The 25271-nt window shown below is 38.7% G+C and overlaps 1 protein-coding gene across 1 annotated transcript in view; it reads right to left on the bottom strand.

The window, feature by feature from the left end:
• LOC120792549 (limbic system associated membrane protein) overlaps positions 1 to 25271 on the bottom strand; it is a 178461-nt gene that overhangs the window by 34875 nt on the left and 118315 nt on the right. The window contains exon 3 of the mRNA XM_040131809.1: positions 23094 to 23181. Coding sequence (XP_039987743.1) covers positions 23094 to 23181 — 88 coding nt within the window. The remainder of the gene's footprint in view (positions 1 to 23093; positions 23182 to 25271) is intronic.

Genomic DNA, 25271 nt, shown 5'->3' on the forward strand with positions numbered 1-25271 from the left:
CGATTGAGGTGACAAAGAATCCAATTGGACTTTTTTATCCACCTCAAAAACAACCAACGCGGGCTGGGGTGGGAAAGTTGATTGGCTAAGTAGGATGTGTGACTGGAGAATTAATCCTCAGACGCATAGATAAAAATGGATTGGGTAGGAAACAACTGCTCATACTCTGATAACCCTGTCACCTCTATAAATGGGAGGCAAGGGAAGAGGAAAGATAGGGAGAGAAGTGGAAAAGGAAACAAGATGAACAAAGGGAGACAATAGCGAAGGAAAGAAGTGTGATGACATTTCAGCCTTAACCGTTCATACAGCGCCTGGGCGTCAAGCTGTCAGCAGTGATGGGGGAGGAGGGAGAAGAAAGTAGAGTGAATTGTAATCTTAGTCATAGGTCAACCACCAAGGAACAATGCTGGAAAGGGCAGCTGTTTGAAAAGCCCTTTGCCTCCGCAACTGCAGGATGGATGAATTCCATAGAGATAGAGACTGCACTCTGCTAATGTGTTCCTTATGGTTGAGTTTGGGTGAAATATGGTATAGACACAGATGATGGTTAAAAACATCACATTTAATGTAACGTTATGTACAGTACAGATACATAAGCGCACACTCGCTTTCTCATATACACTCACACACCATGGAGCATGTATTGTCTAATTTATGTTTTAATTTAAAAAAAAACAAAAAAACCCAAAACAGTAAATAAATAAATATATAAATAATATCCTCTCTGGTTAATGATCTCCTATTTGGTTTGGTTATCCCAAATCCTCAAAAATAATAAATCTCTTATGAAAACCTTACACATACACTGACCTTGCTTTCAACTCAAATTTCAAACTTCAAAGAAAGAAGGAAAGGAAAGACAGAGTGAAAGACAGAGAGGGAGCAGAGAGAGCAAGAGTAATTAGCGGGGAATGTGTTTCTGTTTGTAGGTATGTTCATTAATCGTGTGCATGTAGAGAGCCGAGAGAGAGACAGAACCACTGGCAGTTCCTTAGTCCATGTGACAAATGATTCACCATGGGGTCAAAATGGAATCACTAAACTTGTATCTTTACGTGATTAACCACTCAGTCTCCTTTCATCACTGGCTATATTTATATTCACCTATTATCGCAACGATTGCAAAATACTCTAATCAAGATAATAATGTGATTAGGCCATCACAATGATTCCCCCCATGAAACCTCCCGGAATAATGCGTTTATGTGTGTCTGAAATAAGGGTTATTACACATTTTAGGACTCACTCTTATCAGTGCAAGCACTCCACATGCAGTATGTGTTTTAAGCTGTTATTTAAGCATTTATCAGTATTAAAAAAAGATAGTATCTGCTTTACATTGGAACCCCAATTGTTATTGTCTGTAATGGGTGTACAGATTCCTTCACTTAGGGAAAAAGCTTTCATGCAGTTTAAAAGCAGCTGGGGATGACAAATAATAAATTAGTAATTTTCAGCAAAGTACAGAGTGTGCTACGGCCTATCTGCCTATAATTACATTGCACTTTATTTTCTGATGCAGAATTCTGCGATTAGTACATATATTTATCGGTATATTTTGTTTACCAAATTATCAGATGACCGATGCAAAAAAGCCAGGCCGGAATATATCAAAACTATGCCCATATTGGGACAATACTGCATTTAATTTATGTCCAGTGCCAGTATTCAGTACCAACACAGGAATGGAGCAAGCAAAGATATGGCTGGGATAGTGGATGGGCGAGTAGCATGTATGACTTCCATGCAGGAGACTGGAGACAGACATACACCTAATGTCTGTGTTAGGTTATTTTAGGGTGTTTCACATCTGACCTGTCTGGTTTGGTTAAAACAAACCCTGGCACAATTTTCCATTTAGTTTGGTTCATTTGGGCTGGTCTGAAAGCTGTCAATTGAACCCTGCTGTTGACAGCAGGGGGGTTTCAGTCTGCTTCCAAGTGGCCTCTTTCGCGGTTAGTTTGTGGTGTGAAACACAACAGACAAACTTCAGGATTTCTTTTATAGTAGAAATAGCCATCCCACATCAGTACTGTACAAGTTGGCTCTTTTTGTCTTGTCTCTACCTACCTAATGAACAGAAGCGCAACTACCATATATGCAGGTTATGTATCTGCATTGGGGTCTGAGTCTACAGTATACATGGGGCAACTACACTTAAAATATAAGCAGATAAGAAGCAGACTAAACCTAATATCCAACAAAATATAATTTTTTACCTTGGGCCAAACCAAATGAACCAAACTCCAGATACGAAAGCATGCTTGGTGGCTTATCCATAACCGGGCCTTAACTTTCATTTATTTGCCACAATCTTTGCCTACTCTTAACATTATCGTAATTTACATGTGTAGATATTAAAGAAAGCAAAAATTTTTTAAAAGCATTCGTATTGGACATACAGAAAACATCCATTGTCATCAAATATAATCCACGGTGTTTCCAGGGCAATAGAGTTTTAAAAATCAAAGCATGCATAAATCAGTTTCTAAATTTGTTCTGCCAGTATGAATAAGACAGTTGGTTTTTGTCACTCATGCATGCACATGACTGTGTGCAATGAACAGCGGTAAATCCCACCTGCTCCACATCTGCTCTTGGACAAAAATGCTCATTTACAACAAAAAATGTCCCCAGTTTACAGTATATGCTAAACAATATGCTTATAAAACGCTACAGTAGCCTAAATGGACAGTAGGATGTCTTGTTGTCAGAAAATGGAGCAATTAGGAAAGAAAAAAAGACAAACTTCATGGACAAAGCGGTTGAGGTTCTGCTAAATGTTGTTCAGCAAAAAAAAAAAGATGTTTACCATATTTCCTCAAATAGTGACCAGGGCCTTTATTTACTGCAGGTGCAGTGGGTAACAGGACTTTATTTGAAGCAGGTTTGTATTATAGGCAGGCCTTTATTTCTAATTCCCTTATTCCCGAGTACAATTGGTCATATATTAGTACGATTTGCCCTGTTAATACAAACTCAACACTTCCTGTAACCTTTTCAAATTAAATGCCCTCTAGCGTTTCAGTGGACAGAAACCCTTCATTTCATAACAGGGCTTTTATTGTAAAACATTTGCAGGAATACCGTATGTCACCACAGACGGACGGGATTAAAGGACAACAATGAAAAGTGAGTCAGAATCAACAAAGTGTTGAAAAGAATGTGATATATAGTTGAATTTATTAAATTAAAGCATTGTAAATGTTCATTATGCTTAACTGACATGCACATTATATGACATGCACCAGGAGTTTATTCACCCGTGTTTTCTGCCTGGCCTGTATCTTGGGGCCGGCCTTTATTTGCTTGTGTTGACCACGCCCCCAGCCATTATCAGAGACCAGACTTTTGAATTGACTACCAGTTATAATTTGAGGAAATACAGTAAATTGGCACCTTCACAAGGGCCTTGTCCAATTTAACAAAAGACAAAGCAGGGAAGGTGAACACTGTGTACTCAAAAACAAAACAAAAAAAACAAAACAGAGGCATTATCCTTGATGATTGATACAGAGAGTGCCACTCTGTCAACCATAGGAGAGACTGGAGTGACACTTGCACTATAACAGAAAAATAGCTGGGGATAAATACACCAAAAACAGACTGCATTTCAATATCAGGAAATAACCAAATTGTCATAGCACTGCTTGCGTCCAGAGCCCTATACCTCTATTCAGAATTTGTTAACACGTTTTTCCAGTTCTCTCTCACTCCCACCCTGCATTTCTCCCTCTCTGTTCTCCAAATATTATAATCCCAAGTGGTTTATTCTCTGATGTATCAAAAATACGCCAACACTCTTGCTTGGTCCATCTCAGATGCAGGCGTACCGAGCATGAAATTAGCCATTGAAGAGAAGCAGGGGAGGCAGAAGGTAACACAGACTGCAACCTTGCCCGCCTGGACTCTGTCAGATTGCTTTATATTCAAGCTAAGCAGTTCATCACAGTTCAAGGATTACTGCGCCAAACTCTATTCCACTCTTTAGGACACAAACAGGAAACAATCAACAACAAGAGAGTTTTGGGCTTTGACTGTGAAATTCTTTTTGCTTTTTTTGCCCCGACTGTTGGTTAAAACAACAAAATGTCTGTGTCTTTAAGGGCACAAAACAAGAAGCAGTATCACAATAAAAGAACATTTTGCAGTGCAAGTGAACTATGCTTTTTCACAAGCAGAGCACAGGCACAGTTACACTTTTATATCAAAGACATTAAAGTATTGTACAGCCATAAATCATCTATACTGTCATTGGTTATGTGTACACCATTTTACATGTTTTGTATTATTCCCCTTGGGCTCATTTTGCTCCCTCCAAAATTTAACCCCATGCTGACTCTCAATGTGACATTTGGAGGAGTGATGTGGCAGCAAGTGTAGAAGAGGTATGCCATTATGCTCAGCTAATTTGAAGCCATTACAAGATAATGAGGAGAAAGCACTTGCAGCTCTTTAGGTTTTAGCTTTTAGTGCTTGGAAGCTTTACTGCCAGTTACCTGCTTTCTATAAAACAAGGTCAGCCCAAAACCACCCGTCCAAAGCCCCCAAAACGAATATAAGCAGCCTGTCGGCCATCAGGGTGGCTCCTGTGACAACTCAGAGACTGAAAAATGTTGCCTTAAACGAGCACCTGCTCTTTCTTAATGCTGGTGTGTGTTTGTAGTCACATTTGTGTGGTCATGATTTTTGCCTTTCCCTGTCATCTTGACCACACAAGGCAATCTTTTACTGCAGAAACCTAGCGATCAACAGTCAGAGAATTGTTAAAATTCAAGGGTTGAACATGACTCACACACAGAAATCTCTGAGAAATCTGATACAAAATTTGTACCCTTGCACATAATATGGCTCACTGAAAGACTTGATAGAGGGAAAAAGGCCAAAGGAAAGAGGAGCTCTGAAAGGAGAGGAAAGAGCAAAATGTAATCTTTGTGCTACATCTCCAAATGTCTGCAATGTGCTTGTGTTGATAAAGATGATCTCTTTAGATTAACACTAAGCCTTGTGGCTGAGCTGTCGGTTGTACTCTTACTACTGAATCATACACACACAGTTGTATGTTTACGCACAAGGGCAGTCACAAACACACATCTTGTTTTCTGTAGCTTAAACAGTATATCCCCATACTGTGTGACTCAGTGTTAATATCCCCCACTGATCCCTTCAGTTATTCATGTTGACACTGTTAATCGATGTAATGACAAGATACATCTGCGCTGCATGAGCCGCACACACACTTGAACGCACATTTTCCCTGTACTATCATGTTGTCAAATGCAAAACAAAGAGGAGCACCGATCTTGTTTGATCTGAGACCTACGGCTGTGTTTTTTGCAGCCACACACACACTAATTCCTCTCTGCCTGGAATTGCAGAATTGAAAGGAAAGAGAAAGCATGGGTCTGCAAAGTGGGCTGACTCTGCTGTTACTGCTGCAGGAGAAGGAACTTAAGGGGGCCGGTTAATGTCAGTGGGCCCCTCCTCCCCCCTACACACTCTTAGCTGCTGCGAAAACAGAAGAGAAGAATTGAAGGCAGATGAGAGAGAGGTGATGACAGAGAAGAAGACACCAGCTCTCCCCCACCTCCACCATAGCCGTCAGCAGCGGCAGTGCTTTAAAACCCCAAGATCCTTGTGAAACTTTCAAAGGAAGTACCGGATATGAGACAGATGCAGTGGCCCGCTGGAGGTGCTAATGGAAGCGAGGGAGGGGAAAAAAGGAGCGTTCTGAAGGAGGATTCTCTCATGCTGAGACCCATCACGTTTCCATCCATTCCTGATATGTAGACCTCAGTCTACTTGGAGACACCAAGGTGATTAATTAAGGAGATAGTTTTTCAGTATGCGTTGAGATGTGTTTTTCCAATAAGGGTCCTGCAAGGACAATTACTCGTAAATCACATGAAAATTTAATTGCTGTTTGCATGGGAGGAGGGAAAACAAGAGGTGTAAGGTAGAAAGGTGTAGTAGCAGTTTTTTCTAAAAATCTGTACACAAGCAGTCAGGGAGGGTCAAAGAAAGGAAAAAACTACAGCATTTTTTTTTTTTTTTTTTCATAAAACCAACTAATGGCAGCTCTTGCCCCTATGAAAAATGTCTGTGTTTATATGTTTCATATAAGCTGTAATTCTTATCTTGGCCTAACTGAGGTACCTCCATAAATCTTTTGCCTCCTCGGAAGCAATAGCTTTGCACTTTAAGCTTGGCATCTACAAAGTGTGGAGGGCTTGCCAAAGAGGCAAAGCAGATTTTGCATTGAAGCCATCAGATGTTTACAATATCATACAGCTCGTGATAATGAGTAAAACAAAGACGGCCAAGGTTATAGAATCTTGGCTGCAATGGCTGTCTTTCCCTCTACCATTTCTTCAACCGTTTAATACCACTTCCTGCCCTTTTCTCTTCCACTTCCAAATGCCATCCTTCATAATGCCACTTTGTCTAGACAAGGGTTATTGGAGATCACAAGCCCTCTCACAACCCCTATACCTATGCAGCTCAGTTTAGATGCCTTTTATGCCCCACCACTTCCCATTTTCCTCCCAGTTTGAAACCATCATCACCTCCTCTTTCTTATTGCAAAGCTATTTCCAGTCTCATCCAGTTCAGCTCCTTCAGCAAAACTGTAATTCCTGATGGACAGTCAAAGGTGCCGTGCAAGTCTGCTTTTCTCATCTCATGTTTCCCTCATTATTGAGTGATTATGTCTGTGTATATAAATATATATATATATTCAAATATACATATTTTGAACAATGAAGTGCTTCAGACTTACTTTTATTTTCAAAGTTGAAAAAGTTTTAAATCTATATACGCTGTGGTGGTTTAAATGAACAATGAATATTCAAGAGCTGATCTTTTCTATAAAAACGAGTTGTCCATGTATAGTTAACAGAGGTACATAAATTTATTTAAACAAATTCAAAGTGAAACTAGAAGTTCAAAGCAACGATATACTTTCTCAATGTTCACTCAGGCATTAAAACGGATCTATCAAATTACAGCCTGATTTATTGTGGTATACAGATGGCCTTTCAGCGTAATTCCAAAATCCTTAGAGGCCCTAACGGCTGCTCTGTTGAAGTCAAACCGGCAATAGGCAGTAACTGATCAATACGACCTGATTTGCCCCCATTTGCTACAATTCACCAGATTAAAGTGAATCCCATAATAGGGAGCCTGAGACTGTGTATATCTGTGTGGGTTCACTGGTGTTTAAGTGCATTGTGTGTACGTGTGACCATCAACAATTCAGGTCCATCCCCAGGCCATAAGAATATAATGTATATAAAAGGAAATTCACATACCCAAATGCACATACAAACACAAAAAGTACAGAGTTTGGTTGATGCCCTCTGCGACACATAAAATGAGGAGCAGCAGATTATCGGACTGCATCAGATGTGCAACAAATATATTTAAGTTACAGTTCCATGATAAATTATGGTAATGCCTTATTGTAAGTTCGTGGGAAGTTTCCTGGAAATCACTGTGTGATTTTGTACTAATCATAAGAGAAAACAGTGTTTAGTTAGTAACTCCAATTCATTCCAATTAAATAACTCAACTTAGTTGCTTGCATAACCCAGACAGGCAAGCACCCATTTCAACAAATATGGAGAATAGTTTCCAATCATAAACAAATGTTTACTTGGGTTTAAATGGATCTCTGTCAGTTTTCTGGTTATATTTCAACAATTTTTACAAGGAATTTCTCCTGAAAATAAACAACTGCTTAAAAAATTAACACCACTAGCTAACCTCTCATCTGTTTTCCTTCTAATTCTTACCAAGTAACAAAGTTAATTCCTGTCAAAGAAATTATTAGGAATTTGTGGGATCAGTAAAATGAAATGTTAATGAAACATCAAAATATGTTCATATCTCCAGCCTTACTCAGGCAATTTAGTGGTCAGCCTCCAGTCTGCTCCCAAAGAGCTAAATAGGACTAATATGGATAGGAATCCAACAGTCCATTTTATGAATGTACCTACGGCTCTCTGTGACGTGATACTGCATTAACCAGCTTACAGCACTCCTTACTCCTGAGCCACACAACACAGTAAGCAATTTAACGGTTTAGTGCCTGTTTGAGCACTATACTATAAATACATTCAAAACAGCAAAAGCCTAAACCAAACTGTCACAGGGAATTTCATGAGCTGATTCTTTTCCTTCCTCGGTGAGGGAAACCACCGAAGGCAAAAGGAGTAAGTAAAAGGATACAGACCAAAGCAAAAATGATTTAATCAAAATTGATTGGGTCAGATTTGCAATCAGAGAGAGGCACAGTCTAGTTTGTGGTTTGTGGTTGTGTTTATCTCTGAACTGAAAACAAGAGATATAGTTCTATATCTTTCAGATATAGATGTACATTATCTAACTGATGTAATAAAAGTTTAAGTTAGAGCATTAGTGCATGTAGCGCTGAAATGATTAGTTAATTAATCAGTTAATCATCAAAAAATGCAATTTATTGTCCGTTTCTAGCTTATCAAATGTTCAAATTTGCCTATTTTCTATAACTGTAAGCTGAATATCTTTAGGCACTGGTTGGGCAAAAGAAGCAATTTTCAAAGATCTTTGTCATCTTCTTTGGCTATTTTTTAAAGAATAAATTCTAAATGATTAACTGATTAAAAGAAAAAAAATATCACTGGATTAATGAATGAAAACTGTTACATAGTTTATGAAAATCCAGGAGCAACAACTTCTTACTATAAATGAGCCAGCTCCAATTTTGCAAACCTGCACCCACACCCACAAAGCTCGGCACTCGAACCAACCAGTTCAAATCAACAATCAAATCAAATCTGGACCCGACCCATTAATATAAATCCCGCGGCCTGACCCGTACACCACAGTCACTCCCGTTAAAACTCATCCAGATTGTATTTATGCAGGGCTTGCATGATGGCTGATCTGATGTACTGCCCCATTCCGATGTACAAAACACTTGCTCAGTCAGCTCCCACTTGTTGATGTAATAGAAAGTGACACAAAGATAACCACTGTTGCAATAATCATCTGTCCACATATCCAGAGTGACTCTCCGACGCCATCAGCCAGCTGCATTCTGCACGGATGATGAATTGAGGGTTGAAAGGTTGTGTTGTAGGCACTCACAATAAGAAAATCATGGACGCTAATTAGGCCTGATAAAAATTACACTGGTCAGATGTTTAAAAAAAACTTTGCCTTCATTTCCATTTCTGTTTTCCACCGGCTGTCTGCATCTAATTCATATTTACGCATACCTGTGAATTAATATAAACATATTTTTCACCCTTTGCACATAATTTGTGGATTATCGGTTTGGTACAGCAGGTTCCTGACGTGGTGCAGGACTCTGTATTGGATAACAAAGACTGGGAAAATCTGTAGAAAAGACAAAGTTTGCACAACTTGCAGAGTGTGTTACTGACTTGGAAATGTGAAAACGAAGTGCTGCCATTGTGCTGGTGTTGATTGGGTGCCAAACACACACACACACACACACACACACACACACACATACTGTACACACACAGAGCCTCTGACTGAGTTCACATTTGCTGCTGCTGCTACTGCTGCTGTTATACTGGCTAATGGGAGAGGTGTGTTTACCATCACATTTTCTCTCCAGTGTCTCTGTGGGTGTCACTTTCAACTTCCACTTTATGCAGTTACTCATTTTGTGTACATATGGCACATATGAACAACCTCCGTCTTTCTGAGTCTCTTTCTCCATCCTGCCTTACATTTCCTGTATTCTCTTTTTCTGCTGCCGTTCTGTCTCTTCAACTCTTGCCTCATCACTGTCACTCTTTCGTCTCATTCTGAGTTTCTGTTTCTTTCTGTTTCTGTGCTTTGCCATGAGCTGCAGTCTAATGAGCAAGCGGCTGGTGTTGGGAGAGTATTTTCTAGCTCTGAGGAGAGATAACAAGCCCATATGTTATTTACCACAGTGGCCACTGCAGCGGCCGACCTGTGCCAGCTCTCAAAGACCCTCTTGGGAAAAATATTTCCCATCAAATCTGTGGCTGCACCATCAAAGTGCTGGGAAGAGGGACACACTTGACAACACTAAGCTACTGTGACTGAGAGAGACCTATTCATTAGAGAGCAGAATAATTTGATGAAGAGTCATAAATATTTTCCATCCATAAATGATAAGCAATTTTTTCTCATGAGATGTATTTTTAGTTTCTTAGAGGGCCTCTATTTTAATTACAGTGCATGTGTGCTTCTAAAGAAAAACTTTAAACTGAGTGTGGGATTAAACAAAGCAAAATCAAGACGGTTTTTTTTTTAAAGTCAGTTTAAGCCACTTTATGGAAAGTAACCTTAAATCTAGTCTGATGTCATGCTTTTGCTCATTTAATACAAAATACTGTCATTTGACAACATTTCTGACAAGGTTTCGCACCACTTCCAACAAAATCTTAGATCAAATACAACCCCAGCATTTTTGAAAAGCAGCCATCCATCAAAGACAAAGACAAGACATATGGTCCTCACGAGAAGTGTTTGGTACTTGCCTGCCACACAGACGAATTGGTATGTAAAGAACTGCATCAGCCCTGGCTACCATATGGTCTAACTAAATAACATGCCAGACATCTGGTGGGGCAGTGGGCACTGGCAGAAGGAGCAGCCAAGTACAATCACAAGAAGGACTGAGGATGTGCACAAGTATGTAATCCATGAAAAGCACATGACAGTTGTCAGTCAGTGAATTCTGAGTCTTTTTGAAATATGACATGAACAATGGCCTTAAAATCTTCTCATGCATATCTGTCTCAGTTCAGACTGAACATCAAACAAGACTAAGAGTCTATGCAAGCAGCTCTGTGAGGCTATACTTAGGTACAAAAGTCATCACCAAAATCAGTAGGATCCGTCCTGTAGGAAACATTAATGTCTGTACAAAATTTCAAGGTAGTCCATCTGCTAGTTTTTGAAATATTTGAGTCCAGATCAAAGTGGTGGACTGACCGACAGACCAGCAAGCCAACACTGCCATCCCTGAAGTTAACTGCTGGCAGTAGAGAGAAATGGAAGAAAGATAGGGAAGTAGTTTGAATCCATAGGGTCTGAGCAGTGCTGTGCCCGGTACAACTGTGACATCAGGAAGCCTCTGAAATCAGATATCTCTCAGTGTGCGTCTTAAGTGCAGACTTGTGCCCCTGACACACACCATGTGCACACAAACCAAAAAGACAGTTCCTCCTCTTGCTGTTTTCTCCCCTCAAGGTCCTGAACTGATCTATCTAGATTGATCTGGAGGTCATTAACAGACCACAGCTGCCATCTACTGATCTCATGAGTTCAAAATGAAAAATTTCTGTTCATACTTAGCATGTTCTTTTCAGTATTGTTGTCATGTCTCAGAGTAGAACCACCTGTGTTTGCTTCTCTGCTCTTATCCAGCCCATGGTGATAAAAGTGAGATCAAGGCTTAGCAGTAGGATTGACCTGAACACCAGTGGGGCTGGGTCGCAGAAAGTTGCACACACACACACACACACACACACACACACACACACACACACACACACACACACACACACACACACACACACACACACACACACACAACAGGTGACCCTGAGTAATGTAGGGCACAAATGTTGAAGAAAAGGTGACAGAATTCTATTAGCCCACAGCTGGGTAAAATGTTAATAAGCACACAGTTGCAACACATAAGGATGACATTCTTAAAAGGCAGTCATGTTTTGTCACACAAGACACACGCTGACACAAACTCTAGACACACCTAACCTCATCTTTTCTCCTCAGAGAAGGCAGGTGAGGTTAACTGTGCCACTCAATCTCACTTCCAGAGGCATTCACAAGCATCAGAAGCACTGTGCCAAAGGGCTGTCCATCTATCTGACAGGCCTAGGTCAGATAGAGGATGGAAAGGATATTGGCAGGTTCTATACAAGTAATGGGTATGCGTGTGGGGAGCGGAGGTGATGGAGAAAGAAATAGTAGTCTTCTATGTCAGAGATAAGACCAAGGGAGATGCTGGCCAGAACCGATGGCCAGTGGCTTGCCTGGTTAGTCAGTAAAACATGGCCCCAGTGGCTCACCTGCAGCCCCTGCCAATACCCCTGCTGTCATGTGTGTCAATGGGATGGCCCCATTTAAATGCATGAGAGCACCTCTTGCAGCCAGCATAAAGAAGATTAAAGGAGGCTGCAGTTTTTAAAAATGTTTTTTATTTTTTAGAGATTCAGTGTAAGCGACATAAGCTCAGCAGCCCAGGGAGAAAAAGGGAATGGTAAATTGTTGCTTTCATTAAAACTTCAAGGAGTCAGTTTCATTATGAAGGTTCAAAGGCAATGGAAAATGTGTGTGGCTGGTTTCTCCCACTCTCTCTCTCTCCGTCTCTTATTCCTCTACTTCATCCAACTGGGTAGCCACATGGAATAATGGGCAATGTGACGGCGACATGTAATCTTGTCCCTGGAGGGCTGGTGCATATGAATGTGTTTCTAGTTGCCGGTATGCCATCATGCTCATGGCAGGCACAATGAGGCATGGCGGGGCTTACTGCTGGCCTTCACACAAGCCAGTGCTCTCTGAGGTTTACTGGGGGCTTTTCAAGTGCTTGAACCATGGATTTTGATTTCCACATAATATCCTGAATGTTTACAGGCTAAAAAGAAAGCACCATGATTGTTTTCAGAAATGGGAAAATCAACTGTGTAGTAATGCATTTAAAGCCGCACGGATCAATATCTTTATATCAAAAATGGATTGTTTTTGTTTTAAGGCCCCTAACTGTTTTGGTTAAGTCCTACCATTCTCAAAGTGTTATTTTAGGCTGCAGCAAGTGGCTGTTTTCAGTGAAAAAGCTCTAAAAACTGGATATATACCATCCAGCATCAAACAGCAGACCATGGTAGAGCATTCGGCAGATAAAGAGCCAGAAATGTCCATCAGGAGTTAGTAGCAACCAAAAATAGACCTAAAGTCTAGGGAGAGAAGAGGAGAGTGAAAATGGGACGTTCGTAAGATGGCCAGAGACACTAACGCTGCAGATGAGTAAAAAGGCAACTGTTTGCTAACATATTAACCTTTAACAACTTCATAAAACAAAAAAATGTCAATGTTGTGTTTACAGGTTGTTCTACCACCAAGTAGTTGGCCCAAGTGGCCAAGTAGCCAAAACAAAGGGTGTAAAGATGAACCAATACATAGTGCAAATCTAATGAAAGAGTCAGAGCCATGGATACAAACAACATTCTGTTTGGAATTCATCAAAAACATTTTTTCCAAGTGTTCCTGAATGTGTATGAACCAACCCTCGAGCTACTACTTTCCCAAATCAAACTCCTACTTACATTCATCCCTTTAATGAAGAAAATTCTCATGCTAACAAAAATGTCAGTTTCTACTGTTTACAAAGCTGTTCACATTGACTTCAGCCTGCAAATTGTGCCATGCAGCTAAATCATGATGTAAGATATTTATCATTTTTCAATCTGATCTTGGACCAGGTACCTAAATACCTATCAAGTCATGAGAGACATAGATAAACACCCTTAATAAACATGCATCACTGTCTTGGGGTTGATGAATTGCAAATTGCAGTTCAGGTGGCATCAAGGTGTATTGCATGCAATAAACACTTGGATATTGGACAGAAACTAAATTGTATTCAAGGCTTCAAGTGCCATACTCCATGCACTCGGTGTCGGCTGGAAAGTCCTTGACAAGCAATAGCTTTCCCTTCATTGAAAGGCTGCTGACAGCAGCAGTATGGCAGTTGGTGAGGATGAATTTTTGTTGATGTGTTTACTTTTTTTCCTTTGGAGAGTGGAATCTTATTTGATCTCTGTTAACATGCAGGTTTCAGACAGGTAAGGAGGGATCATCCAGCAAAAATAATGTAGTCTGAACTCCATGGTTAGCGGCAAAACAAGCAAAAATGTGTATGTGAGTGTGATCGGGGTGCTGTAGCTGTAGAGCAAGACAGACTGCTGATATGTAAAATTAAAGACAGCCATACCTAATACGCACCTGCAGCCATACCTAATACGAACTTACCCTCCACATCTGTCTGCCTATTCAAGTCTTTCTATTTCCATTCTTGTCCATATAAGCCCATGGATAGTGTGAGAGGAGGTAAAAAACACCTCAGCAACGGCACAGATAAGGGTGGTCCATGATGTACAAGTGTGAGGGGTTTGCAAGGGGAGTTGATATGGGGAGAAATGGAGAGGATAGTGGATAGATGGCTTCACAGGCACAGTTGAAAGGTTCTGATTGTCCCATGATAACTGTTAAAAGGTCAGTCCTCCTCCTTGCGCAGACTGTAGAGTAGAAGATATGTGCAAACACACCGACACACACATGTGTGCACGCACACCTGCCCCCTCCTGCTAGCGTGCTCTTTAGAGTGACACAGCTGCCTTTAGAGAGTTCTGCGGATTAGCTCCTTAAATACCACAGCATTGTGATACAAAGATGGAAGAAATGAAAGGAAGACAAAATGGATAAGTGCGGAAGAGGAGGCATTTGATGTCTGCTGTCTTTTCATTTGAAATTCAGTGATGCCATGTAGGCATAAAGGTTGTATCCTGTGGCAGGGTTAGAGTCAATATTAACAAAAAAAAAAGAAAATATCCAAATAAAAGGTTAAAACAATCAATATCCTGAATGGGAATGTGTTTTAAATTGGAAAAAATAGTTCTTTGTATACAGCAAGAATAAACATAACTGTAACATTGCACCTGGCTGTGATTGTTTTTACCTCATTTCATGCCATGACCAAGAATTATGCACAAAACGTCCCACTGTTGCATTAAATTCTGTCAACTCTCCATGCTCCAGAGCAAGTGTCTGCAGTACATTAAGATGTATCACTACTCAGTGGGCACAACATATTTAAATGGGGTCAAAGCAACCAGGGAATGGCTGCTTACGGGAGTATTCACTTTGGCGGCTACTTTATAGTCACTCTGTTTCTGTGACATTTATGGACTGATAATGCCATCTGTCTTGGAGGGAAAGCTTCTCGCAAAGAAGATTTGGGTGATAACTTGTAGATTTAAGAGCTAATTCAGATTCCCTAGCCAGACTGGCTCTGGTTGTAAGCCCAACAAAAAAAGGATTTATGATGTTGTTGTATTATATTTGACAGGTTGAGATAGATTAATTATAATTTTTATATTGACAAGGCTACGTAAACCTTTCAAGCACTGATTATGAAAGCCCAAGTCAAGATCTTTTTTGCTGTGTTTTTGTTCTTCATTAGACATGAAAAAATAATTCTGATTTTTTTTTAGTTTACATGTAATTTTCATACATTTTTTGACATGTCCACATTGGTGGACATCATGCATTTAACTGTTCAATGTAAAGTGATGTAGTTGTGTAGTGATGTAATAACTGTGTAATATATTGACCAGTGTATTCTGTGAGAGCGGTGAACACATTTTTTACATATTTTAACATACTGCTCTTGGCTATGGAAAAAAAGCCCAAACTGTCAAATTGTAAGGATACTCTCTCTTTGTAGGGTTTAGCTCTGACTGTTGGACTGTTGTTTTATAACATTACCAAAATTAATTTCCCTAAAATAAAGTAAAATAAAATAAAAATAAAATAAAATAAAATAAAATAAAATGAAAAAAAAAACTAGAGCTGTAATTAATCATTTAGTTAGTCAAAAAAAAATTAATCAGCCACTATCTGATAATCGATTAATCATTTAAGCCAATTTTCTAGCAAAAATGCCTACATTTTGCAGGTTGGGGCTTCACAGATGTGAGGATTTGATACTTTTCACTTTTCTTTGTCGTATCTGATGTCTTTGGGTTCTGAAGTGCTGGTTGAATGATAAAAGGTGATTTGCACAAATCACCTTTGGCTGAGGGAAATTATAATTTGCATTTTTTGCTATTTTCTTATTGATAATTAATCGATTCATTATCAAAATGATCAGTAGATTAATTGATAATGGAAATAATTGTCAAATGCAGCCCTAATAATGTCCATGAGTCCGCAAAAACTCTCCTCAAATAAAAAAAAAGGAAATAGATTTAAAAAAAAGAGAAAAGAAACAAAGAAATCAGTCTATTACAATGGTAGACCAACATGAGATCAATACTACTGAGCGGCTTCAATTAACTCATGGAACTCGGCAAACACCCAGCACGCACTTGTGTATAATTGGCTGCACAGGTTAGTACACTCACAGAGAAACCTGCATGCATGAACACTGACACACATGCATTCATCATATAATCACTAGCAGCATGACAACCTATGTCAAAATCCATCCAGCTGCAACTGCTCCTCAAGCTTTGGGTGCACAATTCAACAGAATGACTTTCCATTTACTTGTGGCTAGTAATTACACCAGTGATTTGAGGCACTACACAATGAAAGCTGACTCACACATTAGCTGTGGTTACTATTATTTCTTAACTGGTGCAACTGTCACAACAAATGCACAATGAATCTTGGACATACTAGTGGAAATCAGAGTTCAACAAGCTGTAATATTTCTGATTGGGGTCAGCTGTCAGAAGGCAGATTGTCAGTTACAGTAAGGGCTAAATGAACTAAAAGTTCCACTCCTGTGGGACGAGTATGATAAGAGGACCTCATGAGATTGATGAATCCCTCCCCAGGATCTGCACTTTATGACAGACATTTACATAGCATATTGAAATTTGCTGAATTTGCTGAAACACTGTTGCTGTGGATATGGTTGTATAAATGTATGTATGAAAAGTCTAGGTGTGGGGATTGCGGCTATATTTAGGCTTATGTTTCATGTTTTTTCAAAAAAGCAAAGCCTTCCCAAACATGTCTTATATTTTCGTGCACCTCCTCATTAAATTTGATGAAAAGCACTCCCACCCGAATTTCTCAAAATAATCTAGTATAGGGATTTAAACAAGACTAAGAGTCTGCAGCCTTGCTAGTGGCTCTGTGAGTCTGTACTAAATACTAAATATCAGCATGCTCACATGCTCACAATGCAAATGCTCACATGCTGATGTTTAGCAGGTATGTTTGCTATTATCTACATCTTAGTTTGATTTGTTAGCAGGCTAACATTTATTAATAAGCACTAATGACAAGATACAACTGAGGCTGATGGGAATGTCATTAGTTCTGAAGGTCATTGATCATAACCAAAGTACTGGACAAATTAGAATTAAAATGATCCATCCAGTAGTTGCTGAGGCTTTTCACCCCAAACCACAAATGTCAACTTCATGGTGAAGCCAGAGGAAATGTCAAAGAATCACTTAAGTCCCTATCCAGGATGCATCATCTGGAAACCACGGATGTCTAACAATATGTTGTGCCTATCCATCGAGTAGATGCTGAGATATTTCAACGGATAAGTGAAAATTTTGACCTAATGAATGCGCCAGAGGAAAAAAGTCTAGAAATAAACAGAATTAATCACAATTCATCCTGTGGCAAACATGAATATATGAATCAAATTTCATGCTAGTCCATTCAGTAGTGGTTGAGACATTTCACACAAAAAAAGATGTCAACCTCATGGTGGTGCTAAAGGAAAAATCAGGAGTTCACTAAAGTCAATTGGATTCATCCTTTGGTGACAACAAATATCTGGATAGACATTTATGACATTCAATAGTTGCTGAGATATTTCAGTCTAGCTCTAGCTCCTTACCAAAACTGCATTGTCTTTATCTATTGTGATTCTCCATCTTTTTATTCATGACTAAGGCAGGCAGAAATCATCCAGCCCCCAGAACAAGAAAAATAAATTGCATAGACACATTGATGCACCGGGGATTATTTTTACCAGAGGATTTTTGTCCTCACCAAACACAGTATATTATACAGTATATTATTCGCCTGTCACAGACATGGCAGATCTGATTTTATATTGTCATATTTCTTGATGCATCTGTATTACACCCACTGATTGCTATGATATGAACAATAATATTCATTAACGCTGGGCAATTTAACACAAAGTTCATAGTTTTACAGGACATGGACATTCTTACATATTATGCAATAGTTTTCTTTTTGTCCTTTTTTTTTTAACAGTGATCCTTTCAAACATGTCTCTTCTTACATGACTGATTCAGTTTCATTACCCTTTTATCATTGGTTGTTGTAATGTAACACTGAGCAATTGCTGGGCCATGCGTTCTTTAAGTGACTGGCCTAACAAAATAATTTTTAAAAATACTCAAAGAAATGGGGAATAAAGTAAAATTATGTCCACAATTTTTGCAGATTGGTCCTATTTGAATGGACTTCAGGAAAGCTATAGCTCATCTGTATGACAATAGCTATAAAGGAGTAAGCTATCAAAGTTTTTAATATGTCACATATTTTTCTTCTACATTCAGAGACACATACTCGTGCCATCCGTCCTTGAGGAGTGAAGCAGTATCATTAATGACAGCCAAGCAGTTTATATGGGCAACAGGCAGGATTTAACACCATGAATATCAGCATGAAAGCACAAACTGTTCCCCCTCATTGGGACTGCTGTCAGACACAGCGTCTACAGAGTATACTTTTTCCTCCTTGATCAAAAGGTGGAATATTTAACTTGAATTTTAAGCAAACTCCAAAAATCTCATCAGTGCATCACAGTTATAGTTTAAAAGGGTTGATACTTGGTTCAAGTGTGTAAAGTGTATTATTCTATAATACCTAAAAATAGAGAGATTTAAAAACTTAGCAAGAGTGGAACATTTCTAATGATTTTCAACTGTGACCATAAATCAGTTTTTTTTAACCTACTTAAAGCACTATATAAAAAAGAACTGCAAAAAAAAGCCATACTCACTGACATAGATGTATGAAGGTACTTGTGCATGCACAAACACACTCATTATTACATTCCCACACACATAAACATATCTTGACTAGCAAATAGTTTTGGCAAATATCAACAACACTGGCCTGGGTTTGCCCATCGGCAAACTTCCCAACTTCCATGTCTGTGTTTCATAAAAATCAAATTGGATTGCGCTGGAAAGCCTGCCATTATATTGGGATTCTTGTCATGTGCAGTGACCGTGCTGCTTGGTACCACTCGTCTGGGCCCTGCGAGTCCGCCACTTTTTCATCCACCACAAATTTACTTTGTCTGATCATTTGTTTTCCAATTACGTCCCTGTCCCTGCTAGCAGAAAATTGTCAGCTTTGGTTATGTGAACCCGCTCTTGGGTCTGTAACCAGGGGCAATGTTTGATGCTTAGAACATTTTCATACCTATTAAAAGATGAAGGCAGGGTGAATTATTATCCCGCCGAGCTGATTGGGTTTTGCGGGGATTGGTTTAGGTTGCTTCGTGTGATGGTATAGTTGAGCCACATACAAAGACAACTTCTTATCTTCCCTAAGTGAAAGACTTAAACTTACATGCTAAGTAGAAAATGAGTGGATAAAACTAGACTAAAGCAGAAGTTGAAGTTAAATAAGTGGTGGATTGCTCATGAAGCAACCTTTTACTTATGTACCCTTGTTATTTAATCAGTATTCAACATTCAGTAGTTTCCTCACATTTGTGTTCAATATTTGACCACAGTTTAAAAAAAAAAAGAACCTCGTAGCACATTCATGGTAATTGCCAGAAACGTACGCCTTCAACACACTGCACCGCAATTTAGACGAAAGATGCTGAGCTGAACCTCAAGGAGAAGATTACACCCACATAGCAGGGGAATACAACAGATGAGCATAACAATGGCAGCAAAATTGAATGGGGCTTTGAGAGGCAGAGCAGAGGATAAAATAGCAGGGAAAGAAAGCAACAGAGTCAATGTTTGGCTATAACTGTCGCATTAGCTCTGATAAATGACAGAAACTCTGGAAGTCAACGCAGGACATTCCCATGATCAAGCGCTGAATGATCAGACACAAAGGTTTCTGGGAAGGAGAGGCAATAGGCTGCCATGGATCCCAGAAGATAAGCATCAATTCATATATTGACCTGTAAAAATGCCATTAATGGATGATATCTTCAGCTCATAGCTGTATGACAAGTTTGCTAGCAGGCTATTATGTGTGGTGAAATCACACTTTGGTGTACTTCCTCAACTGACAGCTTGTAGAATTTATCTTGGGTTGGGTTTCACATCACACAGTCAGTAAGTTTAAAAGGGAAAGGGCAGTTAAAACAACTAATGAAACAACAACACACGCATGCATGCAAAGAAACAAACAAGTAAACTATAGGAGCTCCCACATCTGAGCACTAAGGTGTTGCACTCATATCTGTCAAGCAGCCTGTTTCTGACAGATTAAGAGCAATTTCTGTCAACTAACCATGGCTTTGGAAAACGAGACTACAGAGACTTGGCAATGGCTTTTTGATTGATAACAAACTCTCCATTTTTTCTGGCCTTGATGCACACCTCATTGTTTTTAATGCTCTTATGCCTTCATGGTCAAAAGAGGTTGGTAGCAATTCAGAAACATTTCAGGGGTTTAAAGAAGAACTAAAAGGGCCAAGTATTCTGACAGTTAAATAAACTTTCAAAGGTCTGTAGTTGCTGTAACATAGAGAAGTAAGAAGACCAAAATATGAGTGTTAAAGAGTTTGCTTTTGCCATTTTATTTGTTGGCCATTTCCCCTCCATTAGACCGTGATTGGTAAGAGACAGGAAAGACTAGGGCAAAGAGAAATTACATTTGACAAAGGTTAAAGGACATATTATTTGCCAGGAAGTTGCAGTGATATACAATATGTAATACACATATAGGGTAGTGCACTTTAGGAATAATTCTACATTTTGGGGGATTTGCTATAGGGATTTTGCTATTTCTTCAAATGGGGGAAACACCTGCCTTTTCTCCACCAGAAGGTAACAAAATCCACCTACCAGCACATCTGAAGGTCACTACTTAGCTCATTATATCTTCTAAGTTTAATCCGCACAAAAACCACTGTGTAAAAACATCAAGTTGTGGTTGTGCTAAGCTAAGCTAACCAGCTGCTGGCAACAAATACATCCTGTATTTACCTTACAGGCACGAGAGTGGTATTAGTCTTCTCATCAAATAACTCTCACCAAGAAAGTGAATAAGCTAATTTCCCAAAAAGTCAAACTATTCCTTTGAAATTATTTTACATTGTAGCCATGTCTGGATTAACCTCCTAATGGAGCCCCTAGGACCAACCAGTTGTATAAAGCTGAAATGATTAGTTGATTAATCAAATAGATTATTGACAGAAAATTATTGGGGTTTTGAACTGCTGGTCAGATAAAACAAACAATTTAAATATATTAATATCACTATTCACTATTCTGGGGTATTTTGCACACTGAACAATCAATCAGTTCATGAGGAAAATAACTGTCAGACTGATAATGAAAATAATAATTGCTGGTTGTAGCACTACTTCCTTCCCCCAGATTTTCAGTGTGTTTATTGATTGATACACCAAAGAACTGGAAGCAAATTGATAAGAACGCATTGCAACTAATGATCTCAATATAAAGTAAAACGATTAAGATCTTAAAAAGAGATTTCGAGAGTTTAGAGGGACCCTTTACAAGACTGGGACACAAGCTAGAGGATACGGGACCTGTCAAAGTTGATATTGTACTTCATTGGTGTACATTTCTGAAACATTTGTGATTAATCAAATTCTGTAGACCCCAATGATAAGGAGTAAACCTGAGGCTTTTTGGGTCCCTGGGCGATTGCCCACTTTGCACGGTTGGTAATCCAGTCTTAATTGTAGCACTAAAGTAAGGTAAGGCATAGTTATCTGTATAGTGCCTTCAAAATAAAGGCAATTCAAAGTGCTTTATGTAAGATATAAAAAGGCAAAGCAGAAGATATAAAAGATATAAAAGAAAAACAGGGCAATATAAAATATGCATATAAACAGGATTTAAAAAGAATGCAATAAAAGAGAACATAAAAATGAGCTGAAATTGAATGAATTGAGCAGTGGCAAACTGGCATAAAACTTTTGTGTTATGCCTTGATTTAAAAAAAATTGAGCGCTGTTTAAGTTTTCTGGGAGAATGTTTCAGATATGTGGTGCATGAAAACTGAATGCTGCTTCTTCATGTTCAGTTTTGACTCTGGAGACAATAAGCGGACCTCTCCAGGATGCCCTGAGAGGTCTGCAGAGTTCATAACAGGGCAGTGGCAGAGCAGAAATGTATTATAGCCCTAAACCATTCACTGCTCTGTAAACCAACAGACGTATTTTAAAACCAGTATTTAGACATTCCAGAAACCAGTGCAAATATCTGAGAACTGGATTGATGTGTTTCACTTTCCTGGTCTTAGTGAAAACGCTAGCAACAGCGTTGTGAATATTATCGACTTTTTAAATAGACCTGATGTTGAGCTCAACAGACAAGTCTTGCTGAAATACAACTCCTTTAACTCTTGTTATATTTTAAGGTGACTGCAGGCTCATTTTGTTATTGACTTAATGCGGATGTTAAAATTTTAATCTTTGTCCATTTCTGGCTTGATTTGTGGTCTTAAGCATTACTGACTTTTTATTGTTCTTCTCTGGCACTAAAAACAATTATATCTGTTTTATCTTTGTTTAACTTCGGGGAATTATGACACATCCAGTCATTGATTTGTTCAATGCACCACAATGTAGCTGTTTGGTAATCCTGTTATGTCAATTTGTTTGTCGTCCACATAATTATGGTAAGATATTCCATGGTAAGATAAGTGCTCAAGTCTTTAAACAATACTTTAAAAATTAGCTGTGAAATTAGAAGTCTGGGAAAACTGACAGCAGATTTCACTGCCCTGTACCTACAGGGAGCAACATGAGGGGTTACAAAAACAGTGGCTGAAAAACTGAGCATAACTGTGCATCTATGCATAGACCTTGTTGTCAGCCCTGTCAGGTAACAATTTGATGATGTTATAGCATTGCTTTCTCTTTCATCTCAGGAGCTACAACCTTAAAACCAAAAGATGACTTTTGGAAGACATTCTGGCAAAAAGCTTATATATATATATATATATATATATATATATAAAATGTGGTTTATTCACCCAATTTCCAAGTACATATCATTCCAGCTGGGTATGTGGTGTATTATATGTTTACCTTTGCTGCTGGTGTTTATGTAGGTACAGCTTACCTTGTACAATAAGGTAGACCTGTGAGGTCTTGGGCTGCTGTTTAGTCTGAATGGAGCAGGTGTATGACCCCTCATCATACACGTCTACCTGCACACAATAAAACAGAATATTGTTATTTCATTGGTTTGCATGCAAATTTATAATCTTAATATTACTGGCAGAACAGTATGTTTTCCTTCATGTTACTTTGTTACCTTTTACAGATATAATGGTCTCTCTTTCTATTTTCCCTTCTATTTGTCATTGTTTTCATTTTAATGATGATAATTACCAAAATAAATATTTGCAAATGTTAAATTAGCAGAAATCAAAAAACCAACATTATTAACAGCATGCTATGGTGATGTCATTCTGAATGAATGGTCTTGGTTAAGTGACTTCACGGATGAGACCCAACGTGTTTGCTTTAATAACATTAAATTAAAACTGCAATCTCTCACTAACCTTAACCGAAGGGCTTTTATTGTCTTAAACTGGAATTATGCTTCTGTGGAGACACACATCAATGTATTTGTGGATTACGCAGGGAAGGGTGTTAGTCACAGAGGCTGGCAGAGGAGCCCACACGCACACCTCCCACATCTCAACAACACGGGATGTGGAAATGTGTGTCAAGCAAGTTGATTGGTTTATCCAACATCCTGTTAGGAGGTTATCTCTTCTTTTCTGTCAGAGTTTGGGGAAACACTTCAGCATAGTAATGCCAAAAGTGATCTTCTAGCAGAACCTAGGAAAATGAATTCCTCTTCAGAGCCCCCAATATAGTTGCCCGTCTTGTCATTGACCTGTCTGTTTGAATTGATAAATCTAGATTCTTGTTGTAAATAGTGGTTTGTTTTCATTGTAAGAGGGGTGAAATTGATTTCCATTTTCCTGATTGCTTCTGCTTTATCCTTAAACATTGGTTTGCCAAACATGACACTGCTTCCTACACATATGAATGTGTTAAAATGACGACTGTGTACATTTGCTTACATGCACCCTGGAGAAGTACAATTCCAGCTTTAGCCTACCTACCAGGTCTCTGGCGTTAAAGCCCTTGCATTTGGATTTTTTTGACCATATTCACATATTAGGCCTATCTTTATTTTGTATGCAACTATAGTTGAAAAGTGTTTTTGCACAAGGTTCTAAATAAAAAGAGAAAAATAATCATATATGAGTAAGTACCTTTCATTTGCTGAGTATATGATTCAAAATGTAATAAGAAACAGGTCTATCCCTGTGGTCATTTCATATCAACTCTTTATTCATTGAATTTACAGAAAATGTGCTGTATTGTGACATGTATTGTATTCTGGATATGAAATGACCTAAACGAGGATATGAGATTTTGGTCATATCGCACAGCCCTGCTACTGGATACTGGAGGGAGAGTATGGCAGACTGAAACACACGCACACACCAAATCAACAGAGTTACTTATTTTAGTCACATACAAACAGACAAACCACAACCCCTCAGGTGGTTGCAATTGGAGTTAACTCTGATAATTCTCCAGCATCCTGTGATTTCTTTGTCTGTGTTGTCTTTTATGTCCAAAATTCAACTTTGAGGACACTAAATGTACACTACACACTACACTTACTTTTGTGTATAAATGTCGTCTCTTTTGCCTTGCATTTAAAAAATGTACTTAAAGATTTATATAACCAAATTATTATTATCTATAAATTTTGGTTGACCTAAAAGGTTTTTTCTATCGATGGTTTATGCCACCGCTTGTAAAAACGTTGTTTATAATGGTTGATTTATTCCATCTGAGTTTGTAACATGAGATATTTTTGGAGTGACTCAAGGAACAGTTTCTTGCCAAGAGTCAACTGCTAAGATCCATACAGAGGACAGAGACATGCTAAACTAAAGAAAGAAACCATCCTGGCTCCAGCTTCATATTTGACGGGCACACAATCATATTTCCCAGAATGTCAAACTAATACTTTACCTATTAAGTTATGCTAGCCAAGATTTTTATGTAAAAACATCCCTGTCTTGGGAGAGAGAAGGTTGGCACAGAGGAAGTGTTGCATCAAAACTTAAGAATGAAATACAGAAAAAGCCCCTTTGACTGTGTCTGCTGCACAAATAAATGAATTAATGAATGGGCAAATATTTAAACAGCACATCTCAAGTCAAAGTGTGCAGTTTATTAAGGTAACATTTCAAGATTACTGAAT

Source organism: Xiphias gladius, chromosome 7 (assembly GCF_016859285.1).
Source record: "Xiphias gladius isolate SHS-SW01 ecotype Sanya breed wild chromosome 7, ASM1685928v1, whole genome shotgun sequence".
Lineage (NCBI taxonomy): Eukaryota > Metazoa > Chordata > Actinopteri > Istiophoriformes > Xiphiidae > Xiphias > Xiphias gladius.